This window comes from Apiotrichum porosum (assembly GCF_003942205.1).
Source record: "Apiotrichum porosum strain DSM 27194 chromosome Unknown scaffold_10, whole genome shotgun sequence".
NCBI lineage: Eukaryota > Fungi > Basidiomycota > Tremellomycetes > Trichosporonales > Trichosporonaceae > Apiotrichum > Apiotrichum porosum.
Genome location: NW_021167117.1, coordinates 238,461 through 263,025, shown reverse-complemented (window position 1 = coordinate 263,025; position 24,565 = coordinate 238,461). Strand labels below are relative to the sequence as shown.

The 24,565-nt window shown below is 57.5% G+C and overlaps 10 protein-coding genes across 10 annotated transcripts; 6 read left to right on the top strand and 4 right to left on the bottom strand.

The window, feature by feature from the left end:
• Positions 1–357: 357 nt before the first annotated feature.
• Positions 358–921, top strand: EHS24_001227 (uncharacterized protein; the record flags this gene model as incomplete). Its single annotated transcript, XM_028617028.1, has 1 exon — positions 358–921. The coding sequence occupies one exon, from the start codon at positions 358–360 to the stop codon at positions 919–921; it is 564 nt and encodes a 187-aa protein (XP_028474335.1).
• A 707-nt stretch (positions 922–1,628) lies between these two features.
• EHS24_001226 (uncharacterized protein) lies at positions 1,629–2,787 on the bottom strand (the record flags this gene model as incomplete). Its single annotated transcript, XM_028617027.1, has 3 exons — positions 1,629–2,096; positions 2,157–2,457; positions 2,540–2,787. The coding sequence occupies 3 exons, from the start codon at positions 2,785–2,787 to the stop codon at positions 1,629–1,631; spliced, it is 1,017 nt and encodes a 338-aa protein (XP_028474334.1).
• A 1,341-nt stretch (positions 2,788–4,128) lies between these two features.
• Positions 4,129–5,483, bottom strand: EHS24_001225 (uncharacterized protein; the record flags this gene model as incomplete). Its single annotated transcript, XM_028617026.1, has 5 exons — positions 4,129–4,210; positions 4,253–4,320; positions 4,367–5,245; positions 5,300–5,392; positions 5,433–5,483. 5 exons carry the CDS (start codon positions 5,481–5,483, stop codon positions 4,129–4,131), a joined length of 1,173 nt encoding a protein of 390 aa, XP_028474333.1.
• Positions 5,484–6,290: 807 nt separating this feature from the next.
• On the bottom strand, positions 6,291–8,414 carry EHS24_001224 (uncharacterized protein; the record flags this gene model as incomplete). The annotated part of the gene is made up of 8 exons (XM_028617025.1): positions 6,291–7,137; positions 7,187–7,376; positions 7,422–7,482; positions 7,520–7,594; positions 7,647–7,880; positions 7,944–7,981; positions 8,042–8,345; positions 8,385–8,414. 8 exons carry the CDS (start codon positions 8,412–8,414, stop codon positions 6,291–6,293), a joined length of 1,779 nt encoding a protein of 592 aa, XP_028474332.1.
• A 663-nt stretch (positions 8,415–9,077) lies between these two features.
• On the top strand, positions 9,078–11,833 carry EHS24_001223 (uncharacterized protein; the record flags this gene model as incomplete). Its single annotated transcript, XM_028617024.1, has 7 exons — positions 9,078–9,214; positions 9,355–9,382; positions 9,435–9,891; positions 9,942–10,543; positions 10,586–10,843; positions 10,903–11,172; positions 11,210–11,833. 7 exons carry the CDS (start codon positions 9,078–9,080, stop codon positions 11,831–11,833), a joined length of 2,376 nt encoding a protein of 791 aa, XP_028474331.1.
• An 854-nt stretch (positions 11,834–12,687) lies between these two features.
• Positions 12,688–14,425, top strand: EHS24_001222 (uncharacterized protein; the record flags this gene model as incomplete). The annotated part of the gene is made up of 3 exons (XM_028617023.1): positions 12,688–13,025; positions 13,155–13,533; positions 13,592–14,425. 3 exons carry the CDS (start codon positions 12,688–12,690, stop codon positions 14,423–14,425), a joined length of 1,551 nt encoding a protein of 516 aa, XP_028474330.1.
• A 528-nt stretch (positions 14,426–14,953) lies between these two features.
• EHS24_001221 (uncharacterized protein) lies at positions 14,954–16,599 on the top strand (the record flags this gene model as incomplete). The annotated part of the gene is made up of 6 exons (XM_028617022.1): positions 14,954–15,061; positions 15,124–15,265; positions 15,417–15,615; positions 15,668–16,195; positions 16,245–16,520; positions 16,569–16,599. 6 exons carry the CDS (start codon positions 14,954–14,956, stop codon positions 16,597–16,599), a joined length of 1,284 nt encoding a protein of 427 aa, XP_028474329.1.
• Positions 16,600–18,576: 1,977 nt separating this feature from the next.
• Positions 18,577–20,529, top strand: EHS24_001220 (uncharacterized protein; the record flags this gene model as incomplete). The annotated part of the gene is made up of 8 exons (XM_028617021.1): positions 18,577–18,644; positions 18,681–18,847; positions 18,889–19,079; positions 19,125–19,300; positions 19,368–19,528; positions 19,644–19,773; positions 19,811–20,228; positions 20,281–20,529. 8 exons carry the CDS (start codon positions 18,577–18,579, stop codon positions 20,527–20,529), a joined length of 1,560 nt encoding a protein of 519 aa, XP_028474328.1.
• Positions 20,530–21,275: 746 nt separating this feature from the next.
• EHS24_001219 (uncharacterized protein) lies at positions 21,276–22,417 on the top strand (the record flags this gene model as incomplete). The annotated part of the gene is made up of 7 exons (XM_028617020.1): positions 21,276–21,369; positions 21,414–21,599; positions 21,635–21,688; positions 21,729–22,108; positions 22,147–22,275; positions 22,316–22,373; positions 22,410–22,417. The coding sequence occupies 7 exons, from the start codon at positions 21,276–21,278 to the stop codon at positions 22,415–22,417; spliced, it is 909 nt and encodes a 302-aa protein (XP_028474327.1).
• A 410-nt stretch (positions 22,418–22,827) lies between these two features.
• Positions 22,828–24,457, bottom strand: EHS24_001218 (uncharacterized protein; the record flags this gene model as incomplete). The annotated part of the gene is made up of 5 exons (XM_028617019.1): positions 22,828–23,095; positions 23,174–23,362; positions 23,826–23,931; positions 23,981–24,325; positions 24,379–24,457. 5 exons carry the CDS (start codon positions 24,455–24,457, stop codon positions 22,828–22,830), a joined length of 987 nt encoding a protein of 328 aa, XP_028474326.1.
• Positions 24,458–24,565: the final 108 nt, after the last annotated feature.

The following is a 24,565-nucleotide window of genomic DNA, read 5'->3' as shown; positions in this document are numbered from 1 at the left end:
TTCTGGGCAGCTTTCGGGCAAACGTCAGAATGGGGTTGTACACACAAGTCTACACACCGCCCCAAAAATGACCAGAACAGGATCCAGTGCGTAACGTGTGTACACAACGTATACAACTCTCACTCCACCTCTACGCCTTCACCCTCCATCAGGGCTACATGGCTGCACAATACCACAAAGTTGCTAGGACGGGACTCTGCCGTAACGGAGTGGCACCCAACTTGGCGTGACCGATTGACAGTGTGGTGTGAACAACGATCTGCTCCTTGAACTCGCATACCCACGTTAGCTGTGGGGCGACATGTGGGCTCGTGAGGGCATTCACCCTCATTGAATACCCGCACGAGTTGGATATATATGTCGGACAGCGAGCAGGAGCTTCGACCCCATCCTCACAAGTCCCCCGCTTTACTACACCACCTTAGCCACACTCTTCCTTCAACACCGCCTCTGCACCACCATGCCTTCCGCGCAGACTTCTTCCCAGAGCCAGGTGCGTTCACTTTCTACTCTCGAGGGTCACCTCCTTCATTCCTCCTCTTCACCACGTACCCCGTGTTTGCCAGTCGCTTACCCCCACAGGCTCGCTCGCAGCCCGCCGCTGCCGGAGCCGACGCACAGCCCCAGCCGAAGCAGCAGCAGGGCCAGCAAGCCAAGGTCCCGCAGCAGCAGAGCCAGCAGCGCCAGTCCCAGCCTCAGGCCCAGGCTCAGCAGCAAGACGACGAGGACAGCGATGACGAGGAGCAGCAGCAGGCCCCGCTTCAGCCTCAGGCCGCCCGCCTTCCCCCTGCCCCTAAGCAGACTCCGGCTCAGCAGCAGCAGCAGCAGTCCAGCGGTCCCCAGGCCGCGTGTGCCGCCGGCGCTGGCGCCCAGCCTGTTCCCGCCGCGCCGATGGCCAAGGCCGGTGGTCGCCAGTCGTGAATCGCCACGGCCGTCGCGGGGTGCCACCGCTGGCTCTTCCCCCCCAAACAAGGTTCCACGTGCTAGTGGAGTAAAAACAAGTTGGTAGTTCAAGTTCAATATGAGTCATGCAAAACGTGCAGCTCGACTCTGTTGCCTTTTGTGGCCATGCAAAACGTGCAGCTCGACTCTGTTGCCTTTTGTGGCCTGTCTGTAGCCTCGTTGGGGTTTGAAGCAAGTCGTGACCGTATCGCAATCGCAACGGCCAACGGCCACGAGATGCGGAGGCGGACGCCAGGGCAAGGGCCGCCGTTACTTAGGAAATCTCTCATCCGGACACCGGGCCACGTTATTCACTTTTGGGTTACTCGGATGAGCCCGGAGTGGTCCCCTCTGTACACAGTGGCAGCGATGGTGACGAGCGGGGTCGCATGGTTCCGCTGTCCACACCAAGAACCACTCCAGGAGTAGCCAGTAGTGGTCAGCTGCAAACGGCGATTGACATGGTTAAGAAAGAGGCTAGGAGCCCTCTGTTTAACCGTCGATCCCGTCAGTTCCCGTCGCCACACCAGGCGACCAACCACGCAGGTCGCATTTCACCCAGTCACAGTGCCCCAAACCAAGTCTGCTCTGTCACTTGTGTGTATGTCACTTCTCCATATGCGTACAATATGATCACTACACTCCACAACTCGCTGCCTGCGATTTTTTTCACTTTATTAAGCTGCTTAAGCGGAAACCTCCTTGGCACGCTCCTCACGCTCCTTGGCGATCTGGGCCTTGGACTCCTCGGTGGTGATGAGGACAAAGTCGCGGTCGAGGTGCCAGTAAGGGCCGTTCTTGAAGCCGTGCGACTTGGCCACGGCCTCGTCCTCGATGAGCTTGGGGTCGGTGACGAGCGAGCTCTTGACACCAAAGACAGCGTCCGAGGTCAGGAAGATGTCGTTCTCAAAGTAGAGCGAGGTGATGAGCTCCTCCATGCCCTCCTTCTGGAACATCATGTGCAGGTGCGAGGGGCGGAAGACGTGACGGTCCATCGAGCGCAGGAGCTTGCCGACGGGGCCGTCATTGGGGATGGGGTAGGGGACGGGCTTGACGCAGCGGAACGAGTAGTTGCCGTCGTCGTCGGTGTACAGACGGCCACGGCAGTCCATCTCGAACTCTCCGTACTGGGTGTCGTAGTAGCCCTCCTCGTCCTATTATCAGTCAGCCAGGCGGTTCACTTGGGCCAATTCCTGACTCTTGTCGTTACTCACAGTCTCCCAGGTCTCAATGAGACACCTGGCCACGGGCTTGCCCTGGAGGTCGGTCACGCGGCCCTTGACAAGCATGTGCTCGCCCTTGCCATCCGAAGCGATGGCCTCGCCAATCTGGATGGTCTTGGCGTCCTCGACGAAGAAGGGGCCGAGCACAGTGGCCTCGGTAGCGCCCTCGGGCTTGGGGTGGTTGATGGTGTCGACAAGAGCCGACAGACCAAAGATGTCCGAGAGGAGAATGAACTCCTGGCGAATGTCGGTGCACATCTGGCCGGTCGCGGTGAGGAACTTGATACCAGCCCTGGGAAACCCGTCAGCGTCATTGTCCATCGTGGAGGCAGGTGCGGGAGCACACAAGAGTGGCCCTCGCGCGTGCAACTCACATCCACTCCTCAGTGGTGAGGTTGACCTCCTTGGCAAACGCGTGGACGTGCTTGACAAGCTGCTCGAGAACAAACTTCTGGCGCTGGTCGGGGGTGTTCGAGTTGATAGCAATGACGTTCTCAGTGAGCCTGTCGGCGGACATGTCCTGGAGGATGGGCAGGTCGTTGAGGTCGATGTCGGGGGCACCACGCTGGAGCGCGTCGACGACAGCCTTGCCGAGGTTGGGGACGTCAGAGACCTTGGGCATTGTGGATTGAGCTGTTGGGGGAGTAGTGGAAGTGGAGTGAGAAGAGGGACGTGTGGAGGCAGATAAAAGGCCAAACGTCGATGAGAAAAGCTCGTATATGTAGTAGCCCCCCCCCCACCGCCCTCTCGGGACGCGCTGTGTGGGTCAGATGACCGACCGAGGCCTGCCGGCAGAGAGACCCGTTCGTGGTCGTCTCTGCTGCGGTGATGCGGCCATTTCACCTTCATTGTCGTGGCCGGGCATGTGGTCTCCGGGGTCGGCAACATCTCCCTGGCTCGCAATAGGCTGGTCAGTCGGGGCATTGTTCCGTCCCGCCAGTTGGGCACTTCCGGCGCCGACGACTCCGGGCAGATGTGGGGGGTGACCTTTTGGACCGTCAAGGACTGTGTCTTTGCAGCTTGTGCAGTCGACTTGGGACGCACGTAACTCCCATCGCGCGTATCATTAGTGTATGTTCTATACGCACAGACGTGTACAATAATCGTCGTTGAACGGACTCTCCGACCTGCCGTTTCGCACACGAAGTTGGTGTACGCAGTGTGGATGCCGTTGCCTACTAGTGTGGATTCCGCTACCTATAGTGTGGGTCCCCCTGCCCCACCAATCACTGGCACTGGGCCCATGCCACTCAGGTGCTCGGCACTGGTCGTCTGCAGGGCAGCTGTGCGCTCACCAGCGAGTCAGAACGTCAGCAGGGGGCCAGTAGGTGCTGCGTTTGCCAGCCTGCACACGACGCCACGGCCACGACGGTCAGGTCCACCCCCCTGAAGGCGGGGTAGATTTCCGGAGAGATTGGGATTGCCGCTCGGAGCTCGGCTCCATACCGCGGCACGACTCCTCCGAGCCTTTGGTGGGTCAGCACTCTCAGCACTCGCCGCAGAAAGGAGAAGCGCTCTCGAGCGTGTGCATTTCCGACCCTTTGCCCACCTCTACGCGGGGTAGATGCGGGCCTGATGCGCTTACAATAGGCCCAAGGAGTTAACGCGGGCAAGCAGGAATGCGGAGAACTCTACCATCGAGGGGCGCCTCCTTGGAGACCCATGGGGTGTCGCGAGCCGGGGGGAACACGCAAGCTGCATCTAGTATCGGTGGCCGATGCTGACTGACGCAGGCGTTGTTGAGATCGCCGACGAGGAAGTGTATCCGACACAACGTGAAACCCGCGGGTTTGACAGTATCGCAACTCCCGAGGTGACAAGCACCTCGGTCGTTAACTGGAATGGCCGCAATATGGGTAGTGACCAGCGGTGAATTGTAAACAACGATAGCCCTCACCACCGATTGGCTAGTGGCACTACCTGGGTCTGTACATGATGAGTTGTATGCAAGCTGTGCAAAGGTCTATAGGTAGAAACCTTGGGCATCGGTGACGTCCACACCACGCGATTTCCACACCCTTTCGACTCCCATGTCATCACGGCCGCTGTCATTAGCTGGGCGTCTGCAGAACAGTATTATGACCCACTCTTCGCGGTGTACGATGCGCGGCTTGCCGCCAGTCTTGGGTGGGTTGACGAACAACACGTTCTTCCTCTGTACGGCGGTCAGTTGCGTTTCTATTCAGAACAGGTCAACTTACAAGCCCAAGGGTCATGTGGATTGCCGCTGGTGCTCTCTCAAAGCTTGCAGCGGGCTGGTGGCCGCCAATTGCACCCATAATGTTCTTCACGACGATGTTGGCCTGCTCCATTCCAGGGCGAGCTGCTTTGTGCGATCCTGTGTCGGCAATGTCACCCACGGCGTAGACGTTCTCAAAACTCTCAGCGTCCAGCTGCAGTGTAGGCAGGACGCGCAGGAAACCATTACCCTCGTTGATCGCGTCAGGAATTGCGGCAGCGAGGGCATTGTTGGGAGTCTGGCCAGTGGCGACAATCACGAGGTCGGAGGGAACATGCCTGCCGTCCAACAGCACGACGTTGGCTGAACCCACGCCCGACGGGAAGCCTCCAGACGGCACAACGGCTCGCGACCCGAGGACGAGGTCAATGCCCAGCTCGGCGCAGCGTGCAGTGACGATCTCATGGAGTGCTGGGTCGAAGTGGACCATGGTCTGCGCACGCGAGTGCACAACTGTCACGTCCTTGGATGGGTACACCTCCTTGAGGTCGAATGCCAGTTGTAGCCCTACCGCTCCGCCGCCGACGATGCACACGCGTTGTGCGTCAGCGACGTCTGCCTGCAGGCCCTGGAAGTAGGCGACCCCACCAAGCTTGTCGTCCACACCAGCCGGGACGGTACCGGGGGGCGTGAGTTGGCATCCTGTTGCGATGACGAGGTATGCAAAGGGCAGCTCGCGGGAACCTGTTTCGTCCCATGTTCGGTCGAGAATGAGCGTGTTGTTGTCGCCGATCTGGTCTGCGCGTGCGCAAATTACGCGGTGTCGCTCGAGTTTGCTAAAGATGCCAGTGTATGGTACAAATCCTTTGTGCTCTGCGCCTGGAAGAACCGCAAATCTGGGCTACCATGGTCAGCACATGGTATTATGCCGCGGGGATGGGAGTGGGGGGCTTACAAAGGCGAAGAGGTGGTGGAAGTGGGTGTGCGGCTCAACAAGCAGGACGCGGTGCGTTGCCGGCAGTGCCGCAGCCAGCTTTTGGGCTGTTGACTGGAATGGTGAGCTCAGGCAGAAGATCGGCCTAACTTACCCAGCCAACAAACGAGCCACCTACGACAACCACATTCTGGAGTGCTACCATTGTCTATGCCTGTTGAGATGGCACAACGACTTGAAGCTTGGCTGCCCAGTCCGTTCGAACAAGTGAGCCGGTGTTTGTGGGGCCGGTGCCGGAAGAGTCCCTGATGATAGCGGCAATGTCCGGAAGTTGGAATGAACAGTGGCGAGAGGCTGGTCGTCGCCGAGGATGGCACAATACCGCGACGTGCGGTCTACACTACCATGATGGGTGACGCGGGTAGAAGCAGGGGCGGTAGCGCCGCCAGTTGGAGTGGTTGGTTTGAGGACCTGAGACTCCAGCGTGATGCCATGGTGGTTGGCTTGCGCCCTGTTCCCCAAGCGCCCGCCGGGTGGTTTGTATGGCGACAGATGTCTCAACTCCCAACACCTTGCGCCTGTGGAGGACTAGAGGTAGATGAGAGGGACATTTGTGGTGTAGATACCAGTCACATGTGGGCGAAGGAGAAAGCGGAGCGGATCCACGTCGAGGAAGGAGCATGGGGACAGGGAGACATGGTCTCTCGGCCCTCTCCTCGATCCTCCGTGCAACGGTCACGTGACGGGCGAGACCCACCTGTCCTGGACGGCAGTCACAGAGGATGGGGGCGAGGAAACGGCGCATTTGCTACAACAGTGTGTTTCTCGGGGCACGAGGAGACACAATACAACACATAGACCGGTGGTGTCGGGCGTCATATTGTGTTTCTTGGATCTGGGACTATCGATCAACCGACGACCGCGGTCTCGCGTGTCCGATATCTAGAGGCACGGCTCAAAATGTACTTTGCCACTTTCAACGTTGCATCTACTCTACTCTAGGCATTTACAGCTAGATCTTGGGCACTTGGACAAACGACGCCTGCTCGCCACCAGTGTGGATCTTCCACGTACCGACATTGTACTGGTCTTGGGTAAGACCAGGGTACTCTGGAAGGACAAGCGAGTGGCCTGAAATGCACACCCTCAGCCCCTCCCCGGCCTCGAAAGCAATACCCATGGGCCAGATGCCAATCTCGAGCTTGACAATCTCGCCACGCTTGATCTTGTCCTCCCGGGTGTGTGGGTGGAAGGGGTCAAAGTGTGTCGATTTGCTCTCGTCGATCTCGCGATGGCTGGCACGCAGGACACCGCTTGGGCCCAGGTGGCGCACAATATTGAGCCATGACACGTCTTCGCGCTTCTGAATGCCGAACTTTTGAAGCTCCTGCATTGGGTAGTTGATCTGGTTGAGCTCCTTACCGTCCTTGTCAAGTTTACGCAGCTGCACAAACACGTCCATGTCGTCGTGGCCGTCACACGAGATATACAGCTCAAGTTTCGGGTAACCGGCCAGTTGGGTAGCATCGGTGAATTTAATGTCGTAGCCGAGAATGCCTTCGCTCGTGGAAAGGTATTCCAGGGAGGTAGACTCGTTAGGGGGAGAGAGGTCAAGCGACTTGGTGGTATTGTTGAGGTAGTATTTGATGTACTGTGTACGCGGAATTGGGTAGTCCTCCTCCTCTTGGCCGATAATGGGATCCTGGTCACCCATGCGCAGCAGCGCGAGACGCACGCGAGGAGTCGACTCCCAGCCGTTGTCCTCGCCCTTCAGGTACCTGTCAAAGAACTTTGCAAGGTCCACGACACCCGCCGGGGCATACAGATCATACCACTCCTGCCAAGGGTGGAAGCGGAGCCTTGGTTGGGTGAGCTCAGGGGCGCGTGACAATCCCAAACACCACTCACCACTTGTCCTGGCAGTTGATCTCACGGAATCCGCGGACACTTCCGTAGACGTGAAGCATGGTTGAGTACGAGGCCAGGGTGTAACTGGGGACGGTGATGTTTTCCTGAGCTGCACGCTTGTCCTCCCAGTATGCGTTCACAGTTGGGTACTTGTCAAGCATTGAAAAAGGATCCTCCATCTTTGAACGACCTGGAGAGTCAGTCAAGTCTTGAGAAAGATGCGATCACTACTTACCGCGGAAGCTGTTACCGTTGGCAGCCCAGAACGCAGTGTGAGGAACGCCACCACGGCAGAACTGAGGTCAGAACAAGCCGCTTCTGATGAACACTCACAGTTTCGCGGTAGAAGTCCGAGAGACCCTCCCACGGGGCAATGGCAGCCAGGTGTTTGGGCTGCTGTGCTGCCGTCTGAAGGGAATGAGCTTGCTCCGAGAACGATGTCTGTGATTGCAGCACTTACAAACCAGATGGCCCGGGCAAGCCACGAGTTTCCGGCCATGCCAACCTTGCCGTTACACCACTCCTGCTCACCAACCCAATCGACCAGGTCGGCACCGTCGCGACCTTCTTGTGTTCCAGGGAACACCATGTCGCCCTCAGAGTCCCAAGTGCCGCGAGAGTCGGCGTTCACGAGCGCGTAACCGCGAGGCACAAAATCGTACGGGCAAGGACCTTCAAACTTCTCATAACCAGACTGTCGACGACGGCCATCCGTATCAGTGACATGATTTCACCCATTGTTCTCAAAGCAACTTACAAGGCGGCTCTCGGGGACACAAGCGCGGTAAGGAAGGTCTGCGACGGTCAGTTACCGGGTTCTGGGGTCAAACATGAGGCTCCAACAGAGGCACGTACACTCGAGGTTGGGGAATCCAACACCGTGGTTACCATAAGGACTCCAGGCGACAATTGCAGGGATCTTGGCATCGGCGGGAAGGTCTGCGGGGCGGAAGATATCGACCCGAATCCTTGTGCCATCACGGAGCGCCACTTTGACGTCGCGGTCAAAGCGGACGTCGCAAGGCGCGGCAGCAGACGCGCCTGGGACCTTTTGATGTCCCTTGGGCAGGACAGTCGAGGTCTCTTGGAGACCCTCGTAGTGGAACTTGTTCTTGGGAGGACCGTTGTCGGTCTCTGGAGCCAGGATCGGCCTCTGGAGCTGGCTGTTAGGCTCCAACGACGGAGGCGAACTACTCACCACTTCGATACCGCCAACGTTGTAGACCATTGTAGATAAGGATGTATGACGGTGATGATCTGGAGCGTGTTGATAGTCGCCATGTACACTGCGTTGGAACATAGCCTTTAATGCAGCGTCTGCACTGGCGCACTGGCGCACTGGCGATACGAGGACCTCGGCACTGCACTATTTCCGATTCCGATTATGCGTTGCCCCACAATGTCGGCGTTGCCCGTTGCCACAATTGCTGGACCCACACGCAGCATGCGATCCACATTACGTCCACAATCGTAACCGAGCCCATCCCCATGCTCCAAGCTCAACAGAAGGACATCCTGCCCGACCTCTGAGATGTCGCCCCGGGATACCTCGGTGACTGCTCGACTGATGTCGACTGGATGGGCCTTACGAGTCCTGATGCCACGTCTGCGGCGTCTGGTCGTGTCAAGGTCCTCGCTGTCGTCCACGTTCCACTCCAAGAGGGGGCTGTGAAGGGCCTGGCAGCGAGGGGTGTCTGACCTATGTCCTGTAGACATGTAAGCCGCCTGTATCCTCCACCACGGGTCCCGATATCACGATCTGGAGATCTCGTCCAACGAACTTTGTAAACAACAGGGAAAATCAGCTTACGTAAGCTGATTCGGAACCGTCGGATTCACCACTCTCTTGAGTTTCCGGCGTCCATTACACTATCACTCTCCAACCAACAACATGTCTTCACGAGCATCATCTCCACACTATGATGAGAGACGCAACCCTCCCGCGACGGCTCCGTCTAGCAGTCGCGCTGAACAGCCGGCTGGGGGCGAGCGACAGGCTAAGCGCATGAAATATACGCCGCGAGCATGGTAGGTCGCTGCTGTTGATCGCCGCGACTCATCCCGTGGATGGTGCCGAGGGCCATGGCCTGCACCGCGAAGGCTATGGCCCATCTGACTATTTGGTTGAATCCTGTGCTTGAAGCATCTTTGATTGCTGACAGGTGCAGTGAGCAATGTCGTCGACGGAAGCTGCGTGTGAGTCTAACCGCTGAGAGAGGTCCGCGCCGAACGTAGCTAAGCGAGTTAGTGCACAGGAGAGCGCCCGTGCGAACGTTGTGTGCGAGGCAAGGAGCACTGTTCGTTGCTTGATGAGGATCCGAACGGTAAACCCCGTCGTCCAAGGAATCCCGTCCCCGTCCCCGCCAATACCGCCGTTGACGCCGGTGCCGTCCCTCGCCCGTCTCAGGTCGCAACTGGCTCCAGCGGTCAGCAGCCCGACCTCATCGCGCTGCTCCTGGACAGACTTGACAGCCTTGAGCACAACACAGCCATGATGAGTAGGGCCTTGGGGAATGCCGGTATCAGGTTCTCTCCTCCCGATGAGCGTGAACGTAGGCGTCATGGATCTGGATATCCGACCACTTCGAACGCGTACCCAGAAACGTCGTCTTACTCCCTTGAGGACCGCCATCGTGCGACACGGGAGAGCTGGGGTGGGGCTGGTCATTCAACTATGCCTAGCCCTGAGCCCGATGCGTATGCGGGTGAGTGCTGCTACCTCTCTATCGTTGCACCAGCAGAACTGATCCACCAGCCCACACCGCTCTGACTCAACCAGTCGAGGGGCTGGGCGCCATCCTCGCCGATGAGCTAGAGACTACAGGTGTATCTCTCACACGTCGTTTTCACCGTTCCCCCGATCCAGATGTGGGGCCGTTCCAGCCTCCCGGGTTTGGTCCTGGTCCAATGGATCGCACACCCTCCGATTCTTGGACGATTCGCCTAAAGCCTCCCCCTGGACGAACACTGAGTGTCAGATGCGGACCAGTGCTCTGTTTCTTGCCCACGCATGCTCGACACGACGACTACCTCGACTTCTTCTTCACTCAGATCAACCCTTTCCTGCCATGCCTGAATGAGAACGGCGTCCGCCAACGCAGCAGTGCCATTTACGAACGCGCGTTTGGCCCCAGTGCGGCGGAACGCGAACCCGCTTTGCGGTTCACGCTTGGGCCGTACCTTGCCTTATTGTTCAACCTCTACGCCTGTGTTGACATATTCAAGCGAACACCTGGAGCGGAGGGTCAGGAAGCTGAAGGCTACGCGTGGTTTCGACAGGCGCAGGAGCTCATCGGTCGCCGCCAAATCCCAGCTGCCGGTGGGGATCTGACTGGTATCCAAATTGTTATTCTTCAAGTAGGTTCCACTGGTCTGTCGGACGTCTGAACTGATGATCAGTCGCTTTTTCTCTCCCACCGCGGCAACCTCGACAGCGCCTACATCGCCATTGGCCGAGCTCCGAGACTCTGCTACCAGCACGGTGTGAACAATGCGGCCAACTGGACCAAGATGTCGGCGTTCCGTCTCCACATGCGCCAACGCGTCCTATACGTCTCATTCTGCCTTGACCGACGTCTATCCTTCATGTCCGGAAGGCCATACGGCATGCACACCAGGGACATCAACATGTCCCAACCAGATGGCATTATCGACTCGGTGAGCTGAGCTGCGCCTTCATCCAACCGCAATGTGCTACGCAAGCTGACTGTTGACAGAACGCCTATCTAGACCAAACACTTCCCCCTCCGTCGTCGGCCAGCACCTTGCAGCCTTGGCTGGGGGCCTTGACTGCCTACGCCAAGTTTACTGGTCGTGCATGGGATGAGATCGCTTGTCCAACGGCAAGTGCCGAAGATCGGCCAGCGCTCGTTGACGCGCTGGACGCAGATATCAACCACTGGCTCATCCAGTTTGAATGTGGTACAGCACTGGACGCGGAGGATAGGACGCCTATCCAGAAGCAACAACGTCTAATCATCAGAACTGTGAGCTTGGGCCTGGCGTATAGCAAGCTGATTGTAGCTCATGTGGGACCTCCGCCTCGTACTCCGTCGCAGCCAGATTATCCAGAATCAGTTTGACGACCGCGTGGGCAACCTCTGCGGCGAATTGGCGTGCTCCGTCGTCGAGGCAATCTATCACGCATCGTTCGAGGCCAGCTGGAGTCGAGCGTATTATCTCAAGGCGCACGCACCCACTATCCTCTTCTCCCCGATCATCGTCCTGGCAACGCTGCTGATCCGTTACCCTGGCAATTCGTTCGTTACCTACAGACTCCGATTCCAGCAGGCAGTCGAAGTGATCGAGCGTCTGGCAACCGAGTTGGCTGCGGCAGCCCACATCGAGTCGTTGATCAACGAAATTGTTCGTCTCACCAATGCCAGCATCAAAGCGAGAGAAGGTGGTAAAGATGCCACGGCCGAGCTGTACCAGGACGCGGCGTCGATTCTCGACTTTGGCGACCTGTTCTCCACCGAAATACAAAACCTCACAAACCACGGCAGTGCGTTCTTCCATGAAGTGGCCACCCCGCGGAACGAATGGGACGTCCTCACGGGAGGCAGCGGCAGCAGTGGTCAGCCGTTGGAGGAGGGGTTCTCTTGGGATACGCTCTTTGCCGCATTCCCGTCATACGAGCAGCTTTGAAGGCTGCATGTGTTCATAGGTTGCCAGTCTTGTGGCTGTATGCGTAGTCGTCATGTGTCAAATCGTTGCCCCCCCCCAAAAACCGCCTCAACAGCCCTGTCGAAAACGGCCTGTTGAAAACCAACCGTGCAACGGCAAGATCTTGTACACCTACACATATCCCGGCCTCCCATGTCAGCCAGCTAAAACCCTCTGAACTCTCATACTTGAACACTGTCAGACTTGCTACGCTCACCTCAGGGTTGTCGATCTAGTATCGCGCCCAGTTTACGAGACATCGCCCACCCCCAGTCCGGAATCAATCCCCCAGCCTCAGACACAGCCGCTGACAACGATCGAGTCCGTTCTCTTGACAAGTTGGGTGACCTCCCTCTCATGGACGGCGGCGGCACTGCATTGACCAAGTCTGACTTTTGCGAGCTTTGACCTCAACCTCGATATTGAGAGTGTCGTGGTCGGCAACTTCTACTGTCCTCAAAGCCTCACATGACGGGACTGGTCAAAGCCAGCCCTGTACACGGAGTGATACGGAGGACAGATGACTCCGAAATGGCAGCTCAGAACGTCTGAACAGGTGACTGCTTTTTGGCCAAGACGAGACAGGTCACGGATCACGGATCGGACAAGGCCGAACCCCGTCGCCTCCATCGCCTGACCAGCCAAACGCGATTGTTGGAAGCCCGGGAGATCGGGTCCGCCGACCGACCGACCCCGGCGCCGGAAGTGCCGTCCGCACCTTCTCACTCTAGCTGGCCGACTGTCACCTGAGGTGTGTTGGATGCCATAGAGTGACGTCTCAGCGTTCGCTTTCTGAACTTCTCCTCCATCCACTCTCCCTCCTCCCCATCCCAAACATGCTTGCTCGCTCATCCCTCTCGCGCCTCTCGTTCGCGAGCGCAGTCGCCCACCGCGCCTTCTCGGCTTCGGCCCGCCGCAACGCCAGCAAGGTGTACCCGTCCGCCGAGGCCGCCGTCGAGGCCGTCAAGTCGGGTGACATTGTGCTTTCTGGCGGTTTCGGCTTGTGCGGTGTTCCCAGCACTCTGATCAACGCCCTCTCCAAGCGTACCGATGTCAAGAACCTCACTGGTGTCTCGAACAACGCCGGTGCGCTCGTCAGGGGCGAGATGAAGGGTCTCGGCAAGCTCCTTGAGACCAAGCAGATCAGCAAGATGATCGCATCATTCCTCGGCACGTGAGTTTTTAGGTGTTGTAGTGAAAAGAGGGGTGTATTGGAGCGTCCTGGAACTGTCTATGGCGATTCCAGACGCGCTCAGTCAACTGAACTATACCATGCCAGGGGCGAAGGCTGACTTGTTCGTAGCAACAAGGTGCTCGAGAAGATGTACCTCACTGGAGAGGTTGCTCTCGAGCTCACTCCCCAGGGCACTATTGCTGAGCGCTGCCGTGCCGCAGGTGCCGGTGTCCCCGCGTTTTACACTCCCACCGGCTACAACACCCCCGTCCAGTTCGGTACCATTCCCATGCGCTACAACGCCGACGGTGAGGTGGTCGAGTACCCCAAGCCCCGCGAGACCCGCAACTTTGGTGGCCGCGAGTACATTCTCGAGGAGTCGATCAAGGGTGACATTGCCCTCATCCGCGCCTGGAAGGTTGACGAGGCCGGTAACGCCATCTTCCGCTACACTGCCAACAACTTCTCGAGCGCCATGGCTCGTAGCGCCAAGATCACCATTGTCGAGGTGAGTGTTCTGGAGAACACGTTGGTAGTGGAAAGAACCAACTGACTCCCCTTGACAGGCTGAGGAGATTGTCCCCGTCGGTGCGCTCGACCCCAACCAGATCCACGTGCAGGGCATCTACGTCGACCGCGTTATCAAGACCGAGACCCCTCGCGAGATCGAGTTTGTGACCACCAAGCCCGAGGAGGGCGTTGACACTTCCGCCGCCCTTGGCAGCGGTGAGGCCCGTGCCAAGCGCGAGAACATTGTCCGTCGCGCCGCCAAGGAGCTCCAGGACGGCTTCTACGTCAACCTCGGAATCGGAATCCCCACCCTCATTCCCGACTACATTCCGGAGGGCCGCCAGATCTGGCTGCAGTCCGAGAACGGTCTCCTCGGCATGGGCCCCCTGCCCACGCGCCAGATGGTCGACGCTGACATGATCAACGCCGGCAAGGAGACTGTTACCCTCGTCCCTGGTGCCTCTACCTTTGACTCGTCCGAGTCCTTTGCCATGATCCGCGGTGGACACGTTGACGTCTCGGTTCTTGGTGCCATGGAGGTTTCGGCCGCGGGTGACCTTGCCAACTTTATGATTCCCGGCAAGCTCGTTAAGGGTATGGGCGGTGCGATGGACCTCGTCTCGTCGCCTGACAACACTCTTGTCATCATCTGTACCGACCACACCGACAAGCACGGCAAGCCCAAGATTGTCCAGGAGTGCTCGCTTCCCCTCACCGGTGCGCGCTGTGTCAGCATGATCATCACCGAGCTCGCCGTCTTCAAGGTCGACCGCGTGGCCGGCAAGCTCACCCTCGTTGAGCTGCAGCCCGGAGCCACCCTTGCGGAGGTCAAGGCCAAGACCGGCGCTGCCTTCGAGGTCGGCCCCGACGTCAAGGAGATCGCCGTTTAAGCGGAAACCCACATTGACAGCAAACGGCATTGTAGTGCATCGGAGGCAGGAAAAGGGGAGGAGCAGAGAGACGACCCAGAGAAAGAGTCCCAGAGCTGCACCAAGCTGCTCTGGACAGATTCCACATACGAGTTCTTTTCGTATTGTAAATCAGCATCATGTACAAGTGTCTGAATATCGGTGCCAAAGTGTTTTTTTTTTTTTCGTGATTTCCGGTTTTCGGTCATCTGCGATGAGCTCTGTCTAATCTTGATCAGCATCTTCTCAGCAGCGTCGGTAGCTCGCGAGCTCGGAAGGTTTCGGACGCGTCCTCTACTTCTGCATGAGCCCACGCATTGCGGGCTCCTGGCCGTCGCAGATGCCGCAGGGTAATGGGGATGGAAATGGCCTCCGGCCATGAGTCCCGCGGCCCCCCGGCATCGGGACACCCGACGTCCGGACGTGGGGCCCAAAGCCATACACTCAAGTGACCACGACCTAAATGTTGGGATGACATCGTTACTCACCACCACTCTCCATTCCACCACCATGCTCTTTGCTCGTGCATTCAACGTTAGCAGGTCTGGCGCCCGCGGTTACGCCTCGGCTCGTGTTGCTGAGGTTGTCAAGCCCAAGGCCGACGACGTTGTCATCACCGTGAGTAAACCGACTGCGCCTGGAGGCCTGTTCGACTGCGGTTGCTGACTGAACACAACTAGTTTGCTCGCCGTACTCCTCTCACTCGCGCCAAGAAGGGTGGTTTCCGTGACACCTCGGCCGATGGCCTGCTGTACAAGTTCCTCAAGGCTGGTATGGCCGAGAGCGGCGTGAAGCCAGAGCAGGTTCAGGACATCATTGCCGGTGAGTTCGGCGCCGGGCGGACCCCAGCCAACGAAGCGAACGGGATGATCCGGATACTCGGGCACATAATCGCTTCTGGGGCACCACAACCGCTGCTCGAGACAAGTTTGATGACGCCGGAGGCATGATCGACAGCATGCTGACATTGCAGGTACCTGCCACGCTCCTTCGCCATGCTACGAGGTCCGCGCTGCATCGCTTGCCGCTGGTTTCCCCGAGGAGACTCCTGCCCAGGCCATCAACCGTCTCTGCGGTTCGGGTCTGATGGCCCTCCGTCACGTCTCGGACTCGGTCCGTGCTGGCGACATTGACATTGGTCTTGCTGTCGGTTACGAGAGCATGTCCACCAAGTGAGTCGACCGGCGATTTCTGCCAAAACAGACATTTGACCACTAACGGTAGCCCCCGCCCCACCCCCGTCTTCAAGGAGGAGGCCATCCTCAACAACCCCCCCTCGCTCGACTGTGCCAAGCCCATGGGCTGGACCTCTGAGATGCTCGCTCTCGAGTACGACGTCTCGCGTGCCAAGCAGGACGAGTACGGTCTGTTGTCGCACAACCGTGCCGAGGCCGCCCAGAAGGCCGGTCGCTTTGACAACGAGATCATTCCCATTGAGACCACTGTTCTCTCCGACCCCGCCGACCCCAACTCGGCCCGCGAGACTATCACTGTGTCTCAGGACGACGGCATCCGCAAGGGTCTCACTCCCGACAAGTTGACGTCGGCCAGGCCCGCGTTCAAGGGCATGGGTGATGAGCGCTCGACTGGCCCCAACTCGTCCCAGGTCACTGACGGTGCTGCCATGGCCATCCTCATGCGCCGCTCCAAGGCCGAGGAGCTTGGCCTCCCCATCCTTGCCACTCACCTCGCCACGTCGGTTGTCGGTGTCACCCCCCGCGTGATGGGTATCGGACCCGTCGCCGCTATCCCGTGAGTGCAGCAGGCTATAGTCTCGATGAAATCTAGCTGACTTTCCTAGCGCTGTTCTCAAGCGTACCGGCCTGACAACCGAGGACGTCGACCTGTACGAGATCAACGAGGCCTTCGGCTCCATGTACGCCTACAGTGTTGAGAAGCTCGGCCTCGACATCAACAAGGTCAACGTCAATGGCGGTGCCATTGCCCTTGGCCACCCTCTTGGCGCTACTGGTGTCCGCCAGGTCGCCACTGGTGTCTCGGAGATCCTCCGTCGCAAGGCCGAGTCGGGATCCCAGGACAAGCAGATCCTTGTCACCAGCATGTGCATTGGTTCGGGGTAAGTACCGTTAGGACATGTTTGAAACTAGCGAGCTAACGAGAACAGCATGGGTGCTGCCGGTGTCTTTGTTGTGTAAATTATCCCTTTCACGATGCAACTTGTAGAATCAGTCTGAGACCGACAGCACGAAGGGTGAAAGGCGGTGACCGCGACCTGGCAAGGGTACTGAGCAAGACTGATACCATGTGTGGGTGGGCCATGAATAATCGACACTCCGCATTGTGCCCCAAGCCTTGCAGTGAGTGTGCCCCAGGCCTCGCAATGAGTGTGTTGAAAGGACTGGTGAGCCAGTAGGACGATGTGGCAAGGGAACTTTGAGACGGTCACGCCAAGGCTCCGCCAGCCGCCCGTGTCTGGTGTGCGGCGGAATATCGGATCTACATGACCACAAGGCATTTACACCACCTCCTGATCTTGTGACAGTGCTCAAACTATGCCGGTCAGTGGTGCCGATAGTGAACCCGCACGACACGTGCTTTTGATCAGCCAGCTCTCAATCGATCATGGACACCGACTAATGGACGTTCCCATCCCCTTGTAACCTCCCCTGTGTTGGGGGAGCGGGAAGCAGCGGCTCACAGTTCCAACCCCATGGAAATACCATATTGCTGTGAACAACGATTGCTCTGAACAACGGACGCCACAACACGAATGTGAAGAATGCGGGATGTGTGCACAATCCATTTGGCCATTTGCCCGTCGCAACTGTTGTTGATGCGGCAATATTGTGCGGAGATGGCTCTGACATGCACGGCGCCGCACAGTTCGTCCTATCAGCTCCTCCATGACGTTTTAGATGTTGCTTTTACTGCTCTCCATGCATCGATCTTTTGATCTTCTCGCATTGCGGGTCCTCCGTGCGGACCATCTCCATGACCACTGCCAACACATTCGCCTTTCGAATTTGGTTTGTGCAGTTCGTGGATCGTGGATCGTGGATGTGCAGCTCGTGAATGGGGATCATGCCCGGGCTGTCTAAATTATGTCACTCGCGTACTCGCCGTTGTCTGGCGACTTCTCGGCAGTCTCGTTCAAGAGCTACAGCCGTTCAGCCACGTTGGTCTGTGCAACGGGAGCATGTCCCGCCGCGTCTTGTGCTAAGTGCTGTCGCTTGCGGTTGTTTCAGCCTCTCGCAAGAACTACCGCCGCTTTGGGGAGAGATCTGAGAAGGCATGTAACCCACGTTTAATTGGCCCGCTGCGCGTCGCAAAGACGTTGGCAGGCGTCAGGCGGTCTCTGTTACATCGACGCCCACCAAACCCACCTCTGCCACTCCTAAAATGACGGGGTAACTGGGTGTTGCCGTTGGAATTGCGCTACCGGGCCTCATCTAGATAAAGCATGCCGACGCCCCGTAACTGAGTGACTGAGGCGGGCACCATCACATGATCACTTGGCTATCCTGCTGTAGTGCCGACCGTTCAACCGCTCGGTTTGCCTGCCGAACTGCTGTACTGCTGAGGGCTTGTTGTGGGCAGACCTGCGCACCAGGTCCAACTCTTAGGACAAGGCCCCAATGGGGCCCACAATTACCTGTGCATGCGCAGCAAAAGTATCTTGTGATCTGTGCGCCAGTGTTGCTCTGAAGTACCCATGTGTCGTTCTCACACCCTTGCGGTGGATGGGCAATGGTATTCAAATTGAATGATTACAGGGACACGTAGGTATTAGACACAACGTTGCTGATGTATTACAACAGCCATTGTCTGCGGCTCGACGGTGCGGAGAATGCAGAGTCTGGTGCGCACTGCGGATGCCCAGCAGGCTAGTCTCACCGCCCTCCGTGTTGCTCTCAGCACATGGGCAAAACCCACACACGGCAAACCAGAACCCCGCCCGGTTGCTCCGCCGTCGGATGGAATGGCGAACGCACCCAAGGCAGGTAAATGCCGGCTGTGGTGCCTGGAGCATGGCCAGATGCTCGCGTGAAACCCATATAACTGCAGCTTATGCCCACCGACACCCCGCCCACAACATCACGCGTCGACAGCTCCAAACACAACACACCTACAACACCACACATACACACAACCGCAGACACGCCAGATCAACCATGACAACGGTTGCTGATGGGGCGCACACCAAGCCCGCGCTGATCAACTATGTTGCAGCAATTGGAGCGTGAGTATGGAGAAGCCCGAGTTTTGCTCACGTCAGCGCCACCGGATCCTTCCTGTTCGGATACGACTCGGGTATCATCTCCAGTGTCATCTCGTCGACGTACACCGAGTTCACCGACTACATGAACCCCGGCGGCAAGTATGATTCCCAGTGGGACAGCATTACGGGAGCCATCGTCTCCGTGCTCGCTGGAGGAGCGTTTTGTGAGTGGTGCTAGACCTAATGAACAGTTGCTAACGTGCAGTCGGTGCTCTCATTGCTGGACAAACTGCCGACCGCATTGGACGCAAACGCACCATCCAGATGGGCGCCACCGTCTCGATCGTCGGTTGTGTTCTCCAGGCCGCCGCAGTCAACTACCCGATGCTCATTGTCGGACGCGTGATCGCGGGCTTCGCCATTGGCATCCTGAGTATGATTGTGCCCGTTTACCAGGTGGGTTCTGCCGCTTCTGATTGAACATGTGGCTGACTGGGCAAGGCGGAAATCTCACCCCCCCACGCTAGAGGACTGCTCTCGGGCTGGACCCAAATGATGATCTCGTGGGGATTCTTCGTCGCCAACTGGGTGGGTTACGGCTGTGGTTACCTCAAGAGCACTGCGCAGTTCCGCGTCCCCTTGGCTATCCAAATTGTCCCGGCCGCACTCCTCCTGGTGTAAGTTTCGCTCCACAACTCCGTTCCGGAACCATAGGTGTCGCACGTCAGCTGACACCCATTCGAGGGGCATGTTTGTGCTCCCCTACTCACCCCGTTGGCTCGCATCCAAGGGTCGCACCGATGAGGCTCGTGCAACCCTCATCCGTCTCCACGGTGGACGCAAGGCCGCCAACCTCGACACTGTGGAAATGGAGATTCAGACCATGTTGGCCCAGATTGAATGGGGTGAGTACCGACGTTTACGTATGCGAGCGGGAGCGTAGGTGGAGCCGGCGGATTATCGGCGAATCGGCGAATTGACCGAAACTCGGTAACTTCAACAGATCGCTAACGCCCTCAGAACAAAAGAACGTCACCACTTCCTACCTGGATCTCGTCCGCAACAAGCCCAACCTTCACCGTACGGCCTGTGGATGTCTTGTGCAAGCAATGTGCCAGTGGACGGGCGTGAACGTTAACAACTACTTTGGGTACGTGCTGTAGCGATCCATGGAGCTAACACCACAGTCCTACCATCTATGCCATGATGGGTTTCAAGAGCCACACTCTCCTCCTCATTTCTGGTATCTCTGGCGCTTGGGGTGTCGTCTGCACCTTTGTCTTCATCACCTTCATCGTGGACAGGCTCGGCCGTCGCAGGCCGCTCATCATCGGCGCCGTCATGTGCGCTGTGGCCATGGCGTGGGAAGCTGGAACGTCGCAACCATACGACAGTGCTGCCCGCAACGGAACGACTTACAATAACAGTTCCACGGGTATTGCTGGTATTGCTGGCGTATTCTTCTTCTCTATCGCCTTCAGTTGGTCGTTCGGCCCAGTCTCTTGGATCTACCAGTCGGAAATCTTCCCCATGCACATGCGCGCACTCGGCACTTCCCTCTCCACTGCCTCCAACTGGCTCAACAACGTTCTCATCGGCCAAGTCGTGAGTGCACACGAGTCCACACCTTGTCCCACTTGGCTGACTCCCCTTTCAGACGCCTTTGGCATTCAAGGCGATTGGATGGAAATACTTCTTGGTATACGTCGTGACCAACCTCACCAACGCCGTCGTCTGTTACCTCCTCTTCCCGGAGACCAAGAACAAGTCCCTGGAGGAGATCGGTCTCCTCTTTGGCGACCACGACATCCACACCCATCTTGGCCCCCAGACACCTCCCGAGCTTGCAGGCGAGGGCAAGCAATCCATGTCCAAGCACGAGGATGAGAAGCACGAGCACGTTTAGCGCCGTCCAGCTCGAAGAAACATCAACTGTTCGGAAACATCTTGATTCGAAAATCATCTTATCTGATCTCAACCCTTTTCATTTTGTACATACGCTGATATTATGAATCGCTGAACTACCTTCATTCGTCACTAGTTGGTCGGTTTGATAGTAGAGCGCGGGCGAAATGCTCCGGTACTTTCTGCCGTTGGTCCTGCGCCCAACGGTACACAGTGTCCGATGTGATGTGTTTATGAAAAGCGATTCGTGACGACGACGAATCCCAGAGACGTGAATGGACGAGTAGGGGGCGGCAGAAGGTGGAAAGAGCGTCGTGAAGGCAGTGCACCGCTCTCTTTTAGCTTGTGGAGAAACGCGACAAAGTGCGCCACCCAACTCCCGCATAGTTAAAAGGCTGCCACGCCCGCCCACCATAGACCCCCGCCGCGAACAGCTGGGAGAAGGTTCCCTTCGTGTCAAGCCTGGAGGCTACCAGCTCATCTTCAAGCAAGTTGGCGGTGAGTTTGCTCCGTAGTGGGCACCGGCCTCCAGCGGCTGATATCAGGCGTGTATGTACCATCCCCATCGGTACGAGAATTGAGAACGTGCCGGAGGGATATGAGCGGACAGTTCGGACCTTTGGCCACCACGGCTGTCTCCGAAGCGGGGATGGCGGATGATGACGCACCTATAATTCCACTGTCCCGACACCGGTTGTATCTTGCTGCTGTACACACCTTCGTCACGACTTGCCCATCCAGAACACCATGAGCTCATCCCTCTCACTGCAGAAGTCCATCGCCGGCTCAGACGCCCTCGACGTCGCAAACTTGTACAGCGTTGACGGGCGCGTCGCGGTCGGTGAGCTGGGGACAGAGTCATGGGCTGCGTGAGCTGACCAGTAGTAACGGGGGGCGGCACGGGTCTTGGGCTCGTCACAGCGACGGCGCTCGCGGAAAATGGATGCACAGTCTACATTACGGGCCGACGCCTTGAGCCGCTTGAGGAGGCTGCCAAGTTCAAACCTCGTAAGGGCAACGGCAGGATTGTTGCGATACAGGCGGACCTGGGCAGCAAAGAGAGCATCGTCGGTGAGCGTCGCTTCGTGAAGCCAACCTGACATTAGCCCTTCGGGACGCCGTTTCGGCCCAGGAGAAGTTTATCAACGTACTCGTCAACAGTACGTCTAGATAATCTGCCAGGGCTAACCAGCAACGTAGATGCCGGCGTGTGTCTTAGCGCCCCAAAGATTGACAACGTGCCGCAGACCGCCGAGGGCCTCTCCAAGTGTCTCCTGGAGGAAGACTCGTTTGGAACGTGGGGCAGCGAGTATGACACACACGTCACTGCTGTTCATTTTATGACTGCCGCGTTCCTCCCTCTCCTTGCTGCGGCTACGGACCACGGGTTCCCCGAACCAGGAAACATTGTCAACATTGCATCGCTGTCAGGCATCACACGCACCAGCCAGCGTGGCCAGTTCAACTACAACGCTTCCAAGGCCGCCACGATTCACCTCAGCCTCATGCATGCGACTGAGTTTTCTCGTCGCGGTCTTGGTATCCGCGTCAACGCCATCTCCCCTGGTTACTTCCCATCAGTGAGTCCGCATGGAAGGGTCTTGACTGATCGTGGCAGGGCATGTCAGTGGCCGATTTTGGAGACCGTCAGAGTGACGACGAGCACTGGCGCGAGAAGTATGGTATCCCTCTTAAGCGTGTCGGCAACGCAATCGATTATGCTCAGTGCATCATTGCCCTTATTGTGGTAAGTTCTTTGACACTTGACCCCGTAAGCTCATCGTCAGAACCAGTACATGACTGGCTCCAATGTTATCATCGATGGGGCATGGCTGGCGGGAATGGGTGAGTGCAGAAGTTGAATGCAGTAGCTGACTGTAGCGTTCTAATATGATTGACATGAATCCTTTGCTCTTGCTACCTCATGCTAGCCGCCGAGCTGGCGGTGTGGTTCTGGCCGCTACGTGGTGCCGGATTCGGCTACCACAATCGCCGCCTCACTTCACATATTTGACGAACTTTGCTCGCCGCAGGAGAGTCCATCCGCACAGAATGCCAAGGAACCACAAGAAGAATGCCAGGTAATCCCTGTTCGTCAGTGCTCACATTTCCAAATAGGACACTCACCAGATCCCGGCGCCTGCCCGGACAAGGGAGAACCCAATATACGCTGTGGTGTACAGTAAAGTGACCAACAGCAGTGGCCCAGCCATGAACTCCACCATCATGGGCCTCCAATACAGGCAATAAGAGGGCAGTTTCTGGTCTGGGACATCATCAATCGCAGTCCACAATGGCGTTACTGACCTTCATACACCCCAGGACCATGGGTGCTCTTCAGGCCATTGAAAATACGGCAGAGGCACATCCAAGAGGCTGCAGTAACCACCATGACTACCGTTCCATCCCACCTATTAATCCCCAGGAGGTCGCGAATGGAAGGCACGTCGGTGAGGAACGGGTGAAGACCAATGTTGAGGGTGTAATCCGGAACCGTTGGACCGAATACCTTCATGCCGCAATCGGCGATCTGGAAAGCGTAATGAACCCCGGTACCCTGGTAGTTGCTGAAGAGCCATTGAAACGATAACAAAGGGTGTCCTAGGCAGAGGTCAGCGTTGGAACTGGGGAGTTAGACGACGTACTGAAGGCAAGGCCCAGCAACGTCACCACCGCTATGCCCCAAAGGACGAGGATGGTCCGAAACACTAGTGGTTTCTGTCCCACACGGATGAGCGTTTCCACGAAGGGCATATTGTGAGGTGTGAGCAATAGCCGCTGGTGACACGGGATAGATATAAGCAGCGGACAAGAGCACACCGAGTGGTTGACGGCTGATTGCATGGGAGTGACCGCAACATCAGTGGACCTGAAACACCGATGCCATCGCAGTGATATGCCTCCCATCAAGGGGGTCCAGCCCCTCTCAACCTGGACGAAACCTCACTTCGATCCTTTCGAGATGCACGTATGTTGGGTATCTCTTGGGGCCAAGTGAAGTCAGCAAAGCGCCTTGCACGAGGGCCGCTACCTTAGTATGCCTGCACCCATCGACGCGTACCTCTCGCCCCTGACCGCTGGAGCACGGAGAACGCGAGGAGGCAGACCCCCCTTGGCCGCCTTGGGGATCCGAGTGTTGAGACGTAGTCCACCTGTGCATCTCCTGACAGCCTAGGCTGCATATGCCATTGTAACAGTCAAAGGGGATCAAACCCAAGGAGGAGGGTATTGAACCAAAGGCAGAAGGCGAGGTACTCCCTTGTCGTCAGCCATTTGAGCAAACCGTCGCACACTCACCATATTCCGGCATCGTCCTTCAAGATCGCGGCACAGATCCTGATGCTAAAAAACGTGATGTTGATCAAGAAGATGAATCCCTTGGCCGCCTTTTGGTAGAAGTTCCCTGGCACATGTCAGCAGTCAGGTTGCGGGGACAGTGCCTTGCCACTCACGTTGCCCTCTGGCGTCTGTGTCCGGTAAACGATCGATAATGCAGTACTTGAGGACCAACCAGGCATCAAGGGTGACCACAATGACAACGGCCCAGCCGTACCCGGTGAGACGCTGAGCGATGCGGTTGCCAAGCGTTACGAGGTCCGCGAGTCTGAGGGCCTCACGGACGGATGGCAGCTGCAAAAGGAATGGGTGGGGTTGAACATGGACTTGGCGTTCCTCATGCTCGGTATCTTTGACTATCGTATGGATGATACGGACGATGCTGTAGGCAATGTTGGTGGTGTCAAAGTTCCAAAGGTTGTACTCGGTGGCCAGGCGGGCGACGACGAGCCATGGCCTATCTTGCAGATGGTGAGCTGGGAAGCTGGACGCAGCGGTGCACTCCTGCACTCACTGTAGCACAGGACTAGGAACTTCCAGATCCCAGAAAGACCGTGAAAGATGAGGAGGAGGACAAAATGGAGGAGTATCATGAGGAAGTGTGGAGTAATAAAGAGTGCGGAGAGGGTTGAGTCACCTTGTGAGGCGGAGGAAGATCACATGGAGAGGGAAGGGTCGTGCACACAGGTGGAGGATTCGCG